This window comes from Drosophila rhopaloa, unplaced genomic scaffold (assembly GCF_018152115.1).
Source record: "Drosophila rhopaloa isolate 14029-0021.01 unplaced genomic scaffold, ASM1815211v1 contig_115, whole genome shotgun sequence".
NCBI lineage: Eukaryota > Metazoa > Arthropoda > Insecta > Diptera > Drosophilidae > Drosophila > Drosophila rhopaloa.
The window spans coordinates 2,342,014-2,354,182 of record NW_025334990.1 but is presented as its reverse complement, the minus strand read 5'-3'; the positions used below and the strand labels follow the sequence as shown (position 1 = coordinate 2,354,182).

The following is a 12,169-nucleotide window of genomic DNA, read 5'->3' as shown; positions in this document are numbered from 1 at the left end:
ATTTATATATTTATTATAATCCTTTTATTATTAATCAAAGGTTAGCTTTTTATGTGTATTTTGCCCTAATGAATAAAAAACATTGTCTAGCTCTTGGTCTTTATGTAGAGAGTAAATTCCTAAGACAATCTGTATTTCATTTTGATCCACTTGTTATGTGGCTAAGAATCAAACAACGCAAAAATTGTAATTTCTGAGAACTCAATGCTTAATGAACACAGTTCATAAATTTAACTAGCTTTTCGATACTAAATCATACTTACTTTATACTTTGGAAAGCATTTGCTTTTATACAATACACAAATACCAAATATATATTCACAAGGGAAAGCGTTATAATAAATCAAAAATAAATTGCTGAACCCAAGAATTAAACCTGAGAAGCCCTAATAAAGTTTGCAGACGCATTTCAGAATCGAAAATAACCATTTTTCATTCCCGAAATGTGGCCAATGTCGGTTATTCTACACGTTCCAGTGATTTTAAAGCATTGCAATTTCGTTGATGCAGTGAAAAAGCCAAAACCCTGCTCTGCAGCTAACTCGATAGCAGCACTTAAAAAATAATTTAGCAATTTCCAATATCTTATTACGGATACCGACACGGCTATCATCCGCAGACAGCTGTCAACATTAGCGCCAGTTCCTAGTTTCTGTTGCCTTTTTTTATTGGATGCGTAAGTTGGTGGTGGCTTCTGGTGCGGCCAAAAAAAAAACCTGACATGAGCACGTGCAATCGCTCAAACCAAAAACAAACAGGCAACAAAAAAAAAAGTATGGAGGAAAAATGGAAAAGTTGGCAAACATGCACATACAGCGGATATAAGTAATGTACTAAGTGGCCAGAGGGCAGAATCTGTTATATGATGCCCTGGCGTCGATGTCTTGGGCAATTTCCGACAGATGCGGAGCACACACACAAAAAGTGCAATTGCATGATGTAACCATTTTTCCCGCAATGCCAGCATAGAGTGAGAGTCAAACGTCGGCGATCAATTTCTGATTACCAGTCCAGTCGAATGTGAAAACCCAGCAGAAATACAGAAATACTGAAATACAGAAACCCAGAAATAAAGAAGCTGTGACAATTCAGGGGGTGGTGGTGTGGGGGGTGCGGAAATCGGGGTCTCAAATGTGCAACGATGCCGTAATTACCCAACTAACTGAAGCACTCGCACATGCCATTGTTGCCCAACTGGGTGGATGTGGATGTGGATTTTTGCATAGCAGACCGGAGCTGTGGAAAACAGTTTAGTCGACAAAGTCATTCACTCATTGCCATGTGATGACACGAGCTCACTCCTCGAGTGGCGCAAAGGAGGATGGGAATGGGAGTGGGCCGGATCCGGCAAGAAGACAGGCCTGGCATTTACACAGTTGGATGATTTAGATAAACAAGACATGAGCTGTCACGCAAAGGAAACAGAGGGAAACAGAAAAAAGCAGAAAACACTAAAAGAGGGTAGAACAAAGCGGGCCGAGATAGCGAGGCGAGTCCTTAAAGAAAAGCCGCTGAAAGTAGTTATTATTACGCAGGATAAAGCCAGGAGATTAGGAAAAGCTGCGATCGCATTGACTTGTGCAGAACAGGACAATCAGAGAACAGGAGCCGGCGAAATGAATGGCCAACGATTTGTTTGCAGCTCAGCTTTATGTGTGCCACGCTGACGTTTAATTAGCACTTAGTTGGATCAAATTTGCATTGAATGCGAACATTAAATGCATATTAGATGGCCCGTTTTTGTGTCAACCAAGTTCATCAATTTAGTTATTAAATAAAATGAAAATTTATCAATTTGCGCACTGTCACGAACATTTGACAGTCATGTGAGTTTTATTGCATACCACCGACAATTTTCGTTTTGGTTTGATAACAGCTGCACTGAGGAAATAAAAACGCTTTATTGTTTTTCGCAATTTATGCATGTCAATTCTTTTTTATCGCCACAATCTCAATCCAATCAGCTGGGAAGAAATATATTACCCAATTAAAAGTTAATTGCTTATTTTAATACGTTTCGAGAAATAAAATATTGGTAAGCATCTTGACTTGGAAGTATATCAATACTTAAATTCTAATTATATTAAAATCAATGCTGTAACTGTTTTACTATATTCTAAATTTCAATGTTTTGAAATGTGATATTCGTCTTGAAAATAAGAGATTTGTAGAACAATTTTAGGATATATTAATATGAAAATACTAAGTTTGTAAACGTGTTTTCTGCGAGTGTCATGTGATACCTAAGGGATAAAAGGCGTTTTAAATTAAAATGCATAGATCAATTAAAACCAATTGTGCTTGTAAATTAAAACCTTTCGCTCCACAATCGACAGCATGGCGTATGAGTGATGTGTGTGAATGAAAAGTGGAAATAAATACCTCTTTGTATACCAGCATTAGGCCTAATTTAAGGTTTCATATTTTCGTTGTTTTCATTTGGGCTGTTGGGAATTGGGCCCTCGAAAAGGGGGCCGCCGCTCAACCGTAACTCCCGACCATCTGTGGAGGACTAAAGCTGATGTTGGTTTAACTGTGGATGCTGTCCCCCTTTCGGCGATTCTGCGCACTGGCTGCTCCAGAAATACTGGGAACACTTTGGATTCAAAACAAAACACTTGAATAACAATTGCTGCCTGTTTTCAGGAACCGATTTCAATGTTTTCCCGAAAATTCACATTCCATATTTTTGAATATAATTAAAAAGTACGGATGTAGGCCTGCTCTTTTCGCCGATTTAATATTCACAAAGCCGTACTTGCACATTAATAAAATAGCAGACAAAGTCGAAAAGTCCTTGCGGCGACGCCACAATGGATTTAAAATGTTAAGCCTGCTGTCGGCGAGCGTGAAAAGTCAACTCTTAAAAATGAAATATTGTTTAGCGCATGAGGGCAAATTGCGGTGCGGTTAAACCTACTCCCCCCCCCACTCGTCGGGCTTCCCCACAGCCACGCCCCCCTCCGATTTAGCCCATGTTTTTGTGTGTGTCCGGCCGTGCGCAATTGTACGATTAGCCTAATGAGGTGTGCAGGGCTCGGAGTCCTGATTGATGGTCCTGATTATTCAGCCTGTCGGGCTTATCCCGACCCACTCAAACATTCAGAGCCCGAGTTGGACCCACGCAGCCAGCAAACAGTTTGTTGCCATGAATTCTATCTGTCCAATCCAAAAGCCAAAATGCGTTTTTAAGCCCTGAATGTCGCCTGTGGCGCTGCATGTGTAAAATTACCCAATTTCAAATGCATTTTGGTGCATTAGGCAGGTGCTGTGTGCAGTAGCAAGGTGGAAATTTACATATTTGCAACGAGTTTTTAGCCCCGCCGCCGGCAGACCGTCAAATATGAGGAGTGTGAAATGGGATACACATAGGTGACTGCCATTATGGCTGCAGCAGCCATCGCTCGAGGGTTGCATTAGCCGAAATATTATAACAGTCCTGCCGGTGCGCCGGCAAATGTGGCTTTCAAAGTGGCAGACGTCAGAGTGCCTGGAGAACATATCGATGCACTTAAGTGTTGCGGGGGAGGGGGGAGAAATGTCGTCCTGCAAATGCCATATTCCCTGCCAAGACCCAATTTAACATGCCATAAATTATGCAATCAAATACTGCCGAATATAAAGGTCAGTCTCCGGGCTTAAAGTTTTGTTTACAGTTTCCGTTGTCCCATGAACTAGCCATAGTTTGGCCTTCAGTTCTCCGAGTGCTGTCCGTCCAATGGGGCGGATGTGTGATATTTTATACATAACTCTTTCAACCTCAATGACGGCTTGTTGCATGCACTGAAAAGGATATAGAGAACGGGAGAAAGGAGAGAGCAGAGAGCAGAATCAGCAGCGACAACACTTCTTGGTGACACATTCATAATCCAGCTTTCTACACGAAAACATCATAAAATATGAACAAACACTTCCGAGACACTGACAAGAAGTTTTAATTGCTTTTCCGCATGCAACTTCTCTCTGGGGTGTGTGTGTGTAATTTTGCAGAGCTTCCCCGGCATTCGATCGAATTGTTTCCCCAGCCTGCAGCCACCAATATAGTATATGGCCACCGAGTCATCTCCCATTCCCATTTTCATTCACATTCACATTCCCATTCCTTGCAACACGCCAACTCGGCAACTTGGCGCACGTGCAGCATTTACGCAGACGTTTTCGAGACTAAATTTTGATGAATACACTTCATGCATAACTGAGCCGGGTGCGACAGGAAGCGGAAGCCCATAAAGTTGACAATGCTTGGGAGCTGTCGCACTTTCTGGAACCCTTTCCTCCCAGCAGCCCAACATCCCAACATCACCCATCGTCCCACACTAGAATCAAATATTTATACCTTAATCAGGTTGCTGCGCCTCGAGGAAAGATAGAGTTAGTGGGAAAACTTTATTGTCAACTTGATAACTTTGGCAGAAAATTTGCTGTTAATTACTCGTGTGCAGGGCTCCCCCGCTTTCGCCAACTTTAGCCCAACTTTCGCCCCCCAGAAACTAACCAGCGCTGACTTTAAGGATTATTTGTGGTTCGGATTTCAACATTTTAATGGCATAATTTTTCATTCAGTGCCAAAGTTCCCTAGCATCCGGGGGAGGATTGGCTCGTTAACACGGCCATAAAGAATTGAATCTAGTTCTGCTCTTGACATTTACGAAGCTCCTGGCTGGGGTTGTCCCGTGTTACATCTCCGACAAGACCCCCTCTTTGGGATCTCCGCCTCGGAACACGTCGTAATCATTTGCACCAGTTGTCTTATCGCTTGAAAGATGGTCGAGAGCAAAGCTTTTTGTACTCGGTTTTAGATGGCAACCCCAAACCTTCAAACCCCTCCCCCCGCCCCCTCCTACAGTGCATTCCGAAATTGTCGGACGTTTGTAAGCAAATAAATGTGGGGAAAATATAATCTCATAAGCTGACGTAGATAAACAACAGTTCAGAAGGCAAACAGCTTTTATTTGATAACCGAATTCAATTGGATGCCAGAGACCATAGCATTTCGGATTTTATTCAACTTTTTATTGCATGCCTCACTAGGTGCGGTCGACTTATGGCCATGGCACGCACTGTGCCGGACCAGCAGCACATTGTTGACTTGCCGTAAAAACACCAGATGGAATGCACGTGAAAACATCAAGAGCGATGCAATTTCGCAAATTGTCTTCAACTGTGCGAATGCATTTCATTCCGTTTTTGCCGCTGCTGCTTAGGCAGCATCTTTCCATCCCCACCCCCCTATCCCGCCCCCTTTGTTTCGCCGGCCTCCGGGCTGTTTAAGAAATCCCACCCAGATGGAGGATGAAGGTTGGAGGAGCAAGGAGCAGGGAGCGAGGTGGAGAGGATGCTGCGAAGGAAACTGTGCCGCAGAATTCATGCAGTTATGCAGGACGAGCACTGCGAGAAGGGCTGTGCGAAAATTAGTCGCTTTATGTGCAGGTTGAGGTCAGCAATTAACGCTCAGAAAGCGGAGCATGTACCGGGCAAAGGAATTTCCGCCAGAAGTGCAAGACGACGCAGAAATGTGCCATCTTCAAAAGCGAGGGTGAGGTTGAGCCAAGAGCTATTCTTGTTTTACTGCCGCAATACACATACAATGTGCCGCGCACATACATATATAGTTGTACTCGTAGTTGGGCACGGAACGCCCGGCCTGGCCAAAAGTAATTTTGGCCAAAATGCTCTTATTGACATAAAATATATCGCATAAATAGGCGGAGTACACAAAACTAACGTAAGGGCTGGCCCTTTAACCGGGAAACTTCGTTAATTGCATTAGCCGCCTGGGTATTCTATTACCGACCTTCATTGGGGCACATCTGCTCCAGATGCGAGAGTTCCTTTGGTTTAATCACAGGGGAAAAGCTGATGGAGTAGTGAAGGAGTCCTTGTGCGAATGTACATACCAAACTTTCCACTTTAAGACCGTTTAACACAGCCAAGAAGTTAACCTTTCTGTAGATATTTAATCGAGGTGTTAACACCGCACGATAACTCAATTTCACATTGGTTGCCTTCTTTTTGGCTTTTGAAGATAATTAAAAGCAACTTAACATTTAAGTTTGAATAATTAACAGCAATGCGTGTGCAATAATAATAAACAATTATTTGAAATAATTGACATATTGTTCACGAAGTATAACAATATTAGCATGGCAAAAATAATGATATATTAAAGTTACGTATCCAGTTTTTGAAGGAACGAAGTAAGCCTATACTGTTTTTTATGATACAATTTATGCAACAAATTGTGTGTTGTATTTCTTGTTTTAAATGCATCCAGTAAAAAATTTAAATAAACGGATATAAACATTTTAAAATAAAGGCCAAGCGTGCTTTTAAATTTATTGCATTAAACACTGACTTCATTTGATTGTTTTACTCACCACACAGAATATTTTCATTTCAAATGTAATATTTAAATATGCATGGCTTCAGTTCATGCTTTAAATCAATTATTCTGTTGTTTTTTCGCTTGCCTGAAAAACTGAAAGGGGAAACCATAGAACTTACTTCCAGTCATAATGTTTTCCCCTTTTATTTTATTACTGGTCAATGATTTCCATGACATGGCAGATTACATGTGTATTCCTACTTTCTGATTACATATAAATAATTTCTTATCTGTGCGATTTAATGGTTAAAGGAATTGGTTAACATTTTACTTCTCCTTATTTTTCTACCCCTTTCGGTTGCTATCAATGTGACTCCCTTGGGGTATAGTTCCCTAGTATGCCAAACAATTTGGTTATCTAAAGAAGAGGATTGTTCCTTCTCGAAGGCATTATGTTTAAGGATACTTTTTGAGTCCACACAAGAAGACGTTTTCCAAACGAAGAGCTCTGCCAGCGGTTTTAAGATCAGAAAATATAGGATCTCCGCTAAAGAGATGACGCTGAAACCCATAAACAAACCCATTACACCACCGACATTGGCTGAAATGAAAAAATATTAATAAATATTAGTTAAACATCTAGTTTAAATTTTAACGATTTGAGCTATCCAATTTGTCTTAAACACTTAAACTATTTCTTATTCCGTTTATTTTTTAATAGAGCTGATTTACTCACATAGAAATTCGGTCAATCCCACATAGGCATTCTTGGTGTTTCCATAGTAGACAGACTCCCGAAAATACACATTAATCACGGCTATATTCTCGCTCAGATAGGACTTGTTCATGCTCTCCACCAGCGCGTTGGCCAGCTGGAAGTTGTTAGAGGCCAGTGGGAAGGCGAAGCCACTGGCCAAGTAGCTCAGATCGAAGCAGCTGGGCAGGCACTGTTGGCGGCACTTAAGCCAACCCGTCCGGAGGGCCGTCCTTTGGGCCCGCCTCACGCATAAGGTGTCCCGCATGCGGCAAGTGGTGGCGTTGCTGTAGATCCGCGGATACTCGAACGGGATGCAGGAACAGGTCTCATACAGATAGGCGGCCAGGCACTCGTTCTCGCAGTTGAGCCGCGTGTAGATCCTGTAGAAGGTCAACTCCTTCTCGTTCTTAAACAGGCACTGCCTTCCATCGCGGGATATCGAACGAATGGCCGGAACTGCCTCGGCTCGAATCATCTCGATGCGGTAATTGGTCTCGTAGCCGATGGCTGTGATCAGGCCAGCCTCCTTCACCATGGGCATCTCAACGGGATTGTGAAAAAAAACCTGAAAACAAAACGATTTTAAAACCAGCTGGACATAAAAAAAATGTTTTTTCTTAGGTTGAATTAATGTTATAAACCAAAAATGGTTCGAACGTTTATTATTACATTTTTATATTAATTGCTATAATAGACTTGCCTTAAAACCAGGTCCATTAGTCGAGGAGCAGTAATATTCGCTTATTTCTGCATCTAGTACAGCAGTGAATCCCAAAGTAATTCCAGTTCCTTAAATAAATTTTAAGGGAGTTTTAAACTTAACTTTCTACTTCACAAACAGATCGCTTACCACTTGATGTGACTGGATAAAACTTTGGAGGTAATTTTTCAGGATAACCTGACTCCGGATCCCACTTGACACTTTCGAAACCATCTGCAGTCGTCACATTTCGACCACTATTTGAACTGTTAACACCAAAACAATTGGATATATCAAAATGCTAAAGACCATATATATTTACTATGACTTGTAGAGATTTTCAAGCGACTGCAAATTAAATACGCAGCACAGTCCCTCGTCCGTCAGGATCTGCTGGAACAGATGCGAACAATTCCGCTCCATGGCACTGAATTTACAGAAGAGCAACATTCTCTCACAGGACTGCGAGTGATTTGAGACGAATTCGGATATTGTCAAGTTGTTCCTGTCCAAATTTGTAACGGTAGGCTCTTCATCAAGCTCATTAGACTGTCAGCTACCGGAGTCGCACAAGAACTTTAAAAGGGCGCTCTCGTTGGAACCCCTGAGAAAAGAATTTAATTTCAAATTGATGGATGGATGTTTAAATCGTTAGAATAACGAACGTACTCTCTGTAATTGGCCACCAGACTCCTTTGCACCTGGTTCATATTGCATATGGTTATAGCCGGGAAGGGTACCTTTAAAATGGAGGTGGCATGTGGGCTGATGCCAATTATCACCGGAGTGCTATCCCACTTGACATAGATATTCGATATAAGGTGTACTGTGATTATAAGAGCAGTTACAAAGGAGCCAAAGAAAAATGATCTGAAATGGGTAGGTAAAATCATGATAAATTAGTTTTCAATTCTAAAAATCTTACAGTCTTAATAGTTATTAAAATTAGTTTTGGTATATCCTTATAATATTCATTTTTCTTTGTAGTAATTAGTTTTCAGTTCTAAAAATCTTACAATCTTAAAAGTTATTAAAATTAATTTTGGTATATCCTTATAATATGCGGATTCCCTCTTCGTTGTAGTCACTACTTATTTATTATTAAAATAATATAATAGATTATTACCTCTCCCAACTGCTGAGATTCGGGTCCCCCACAAATTTGAGGCCATGCAGACCTGTCTCGTTGAGGAATTTCCGCAGACTCCTGACAAAGCTGTTGAAAAGAAATACGGAGGATCCCTGCCTTTCCCGACTGGCTGACACCGAGAGTTCCATTTTTAACTGTATACTTAATGACCCTTGACACCACCATAAATACTTGATATTGCAATCAATCAGATGTCAGCACACGTATTAAATACCCATGTAATTAAGGCTTTACCTTGATTACTGTGATTTGTGACTGAGGGAATCCTTTCAAGTTAATTAAATTCTCAATGTGGCCTTTGCCGTTGGCATTTATATGTACATAAAAGCATGTTACACGCCATCAAGCATACGACATGTGGCCCGACTTGCTAAAATACATGCATTGGCAAAGTATATCAAACTTTAACTTAGTTAGCTTTAGAGTTTATCAAATTATATTGAACTTGGTTAGCTTAAGACTTTATCAAATTAAATTGAACTCATAAAAAACAACATAATCGAGTGCAGTTCAAACTTTTCGCCGCAAAAATTAAATTAGTAAGCTTTTCGCCAGTGCTTGCAAGCTTTTTCCCACGAAAGCTTGATATAAGAAAGCTCTGCCGCACGTGATGACAAAGCGAATCGGTTACTTAGTTAGTTTTAGTTCTCTTTCTCGCATCTCGGCGATCGGACCTCATTTGTTTACCTTGGTCACAGAGATCAGATCATGAGAATCCGTAGCAATCCACTGCCCCGCCGGCTGGTGGATGTCTTGTGCTTTCTGATTATTGCAGTCTTTTTGCCGGTGGTGTTCCTCTTCGAGATTGTGGTGGTGCTGCCCGCTTTCCACGAACCCGGTGGCTTTTTTCACACCTTCACCTTTTTGATGGCCATGTTCCTGGTGTTTAATATCAAGGGAAATATGATTGCCTGCATGATGATCGATACTAGTGTGGATGGTAAGTGATAGCAAACATCTAAAGTGGAATCCATTAAATGCATTACCCTTCTCTAGTGAAAAAGATGGAACCGCCGGCGGAGCATTTGGATTGGCGGGAGTGCGGCGAGTGCCAGCGATTAGCCCCACCCAGATCTTGGCACTGTAAGATCTGCAAGGTTTGCGTACTAAAGCGGGATCACCACTGCCTCTACACGGGCTGCTGCATTGGACTCAGAAACCATCGCTTCTTCATGGGATTCATATTCTACCTATTTGTGGGATCAGTTTACGCCCTGGTTTACAACTCCATATTCATGTGGATCATCCAGGGACACATCTACTGCAACTGGCTAACGCTGCTCAAGCTCACCTGCCCCATGCTGCTCTTGGTGACGGGCAGTTTCTGGAGCAACATGTATCTGCTCTTCTATAGCTTGAATGTTTTAGCCCTGGCTTATGGAGTCCTCCTCTTGGGTTACCATGTGCCCATCGTTTTGAGAGGCGGGGTTTCCGCCGACCGCACAAAGGAGAGCAAGCAAAAGTACGACAGAGGAGTCTACCAAAATCTAAGATGTGTGTTTGGAGACCGCATGCGTATAGCCTGGTTATCTCCACTGATTCGCAGCGATCTGCCGGATGACGGATACCACTGGAGTGCCACTAAGAACATAAAAGACAAAGACTGATTAGGACTTAGAATTAATAAGTGCATGAAGCCCCAACCTGGGAAGCCCGTAGATAAGGACTATGACTTTTGCTACATCTGGCTGCATATATTTTAATCTTAAGGTGGTAAAGTTGTAACCGATTCCACCAGTGAGAATGGATGCCTGGCCTTTCCATTCAATATGACTTTCATCGATGACCAAAATCAGGTTTATGTGGAAACCCGAGTTAGCCTGTATATTTGTAAATACTTTAGTAAATTAGCATTACATGTTATGTGTTTGTACTCCACATCTACATTATCACCACATTTATTGGAATATATTTCAATTTCATAAATAGGAACCGATAAGGAGTGCATTATGCCAAATTGAACGGAGTAGCACATAACTTCCACAGACAGGAATATTGTCAGCAGCCACTGTCCACACATACTGGCCATTTCTGAAGACTAAACAAATCATTGCATGAAACCACACCAGCGCGGGCAAATGCCTATTTCTCTAATTGATTTGACGACTAGGCAAACAAACATACATACATAGATCGATAACGAAATTGATACTTATAATTAATGTATTAAAATCTTCTTTGATGGACCGACCATCGCCGAATTCATCGTTGAGAAACTCCTGATGGTAGCTGGTTATCTTGCCTAGTGACGAGATACTGATGAGCACCAAGTTGGACTGGCCTGGTACTCCATCTCAGTTTCTCGGGTTCACGTCTCGACCAACGCCAAGCGGATAATGAGGAAGGCGATTGGTACCATTCCAATGTCCCTACAGCTCCATTCCCGTGTTGGTCTTCAACTTGCTAGGTCTTTAGACGATCGACCAAAGCATTAGCACTGAGGACTTCACATGCGTATAGTCAGTTACCGGTAAACCAAGGTTCTTGCGTATCAGCCGGTTGATCTCCTTTCTAGTCACCATGGAAATGGATCAGAATCCAAATTTACAGGGCTGCAGCCAGGATGTAGTAGCGACTGCATAATAACATTTATTAGGAGGATACCTGTATATATTTATACCCTTGCAGAGGATATTATAATTTTGGTCAGAAGTTTGTAACGCAGTGAAGGAGACGTTTCCGACCCCATAAAGTATATATATTCTTAATCAGGATCACCTCCTGAGTCGATATAGCCATGTCCGTCTGTCCGTCTGTTTCAATACCGTTTGCGAGCTCAGTTTAAAAGCTAGCGATCTGAAACTTTCACAGTCGTCCTAAAACAAGTGTACGCAGATCAAGTTTGAAAACCGCCCCGATCGAATGTCTATATCCTATAGCTCCCATAGGAACAATCGGATATAACTTGCAAGAATAGAAGATATTTCGCGCAGTGTAAAAGCTATTGACATAAATCTTTCCAAATCTTATTTTTTTATGCGTACCTTGATTAGGGTAAAAGCGCGCGGCGATCGGACGTCTATATCTTATAGCTCCCATAGGAACAATAGGGAAAAATTGATTAAAATTTAATGATTTTTATGATATTTCGCGCAGTATTTAGCCAATTGCCATGAATCTTCCCAAATCGTATTTTTTTATGCATACCTTGATCAGGGTAAAAGCGCGTGACGATCGGACGTTTATATCCTACAGCTCCCATAGGAACAATAGGGTGAAATCGGTCCAAATTTGATG

The 12,169-nt window shown here is 41.6% G+C and overlaps 3 protein-coding genes across 3 annotated transcripts in view; 1 reads left to right on the top strand and 2 right to left on the bottom strand.

The window, feature by feature from the left end:
• Positions 1-9,100, bottom strand: part of LOC108043182 (pickpocket protein 28) — a 30,323-nt gene extending 21,223 nt beyond the window's left edge. The window contains 7 exon segments of the mRNA XM_044456541.1: positions 6,675-6,926; positions 7,062-7,647; positions 7,783-7,871; positions 7,933-8,048; positions 8,105-8,386; positions 8,452-8,652; positions 8,909-9,100. Coding sequence (XP_044312476.1) covers positions 6,675-6,926; positions 7,062-7,647; positions 7,783-7,871; positions 7,933-8,048; positions 8,105-8,386; positions 8,452-8,652; positions 8,909-9,060 — 1,678 coding nt within the window. The 5' untranslated portion in view covers positions 9,061-9,100.
• Positions 9,101-9,593: 493 nt separating this feature from the next.
• LOC108043183 (probable palmitoyltransferase ZDHHC24) lies at positions 9,594-10,871 on the top strand. The gene is made up of 2 exons (XM_017121756.1): positions 9,594-9,872; positions 9,929-10,871. Exons 1-2 carry the CDS (start codon positions 9,641-9,643, stop codon positions 10,537-10,539), a joined length of 843 nt encoding a protein of 280 aa, XP_016977245.1. The 5' UTR covers positions 9,594-9,640; the 3' UTR covers positions 10,540-10,871.
• On the bottom strand, positions 10,540-10,961 carry LOC123037890. Its single transcript, XM_044460676.1, has 2 exons — positions 10,798-10,961; positions 10,540-10,756 (listed from the first exon to the last, which is right to left on the bottom strand). The coding sequence occupies exons 1-2, from the start codon at positions 10,959-10,961 to the stop codon at positions 10,540-10,542; spliced, it is 381 nt and encodes a 126-aa protein (XP_044316611.1).
• Positions 10,962-12,169: the final 1,208 nt, after the last annotated feature.

Coding starts and splice junctions, on each gene's coding strand:
- LOC108043183 (XM_017121756.1), top strand. CDS start 9,641: ATGAGAATCCGTAGCAATCCACTGCCCCGCCGGCTGGTGGATGTCTTG. Junction 9,873..9,928: donor GATCGATACTAGTGTGGATG/GTAAGTGATAGC, acceptor ACCCTTCTCTAG/TGAAAAAGATGGAACCGCCG.
- LOC123037890 (XM_044460676.1), bottom strand. CDS start 10,961: ATGGCCAGTATGTGTGGACAGTGGCTGCTGACAATATTCCTGTCTGTG. Junction 10,757..10,797: donor GTAGATGTGGAGTACAAACA/CATAACATGTAA, acceptor ATTTACAAATAT/ACAGGCTAACTCGGGTTTCC.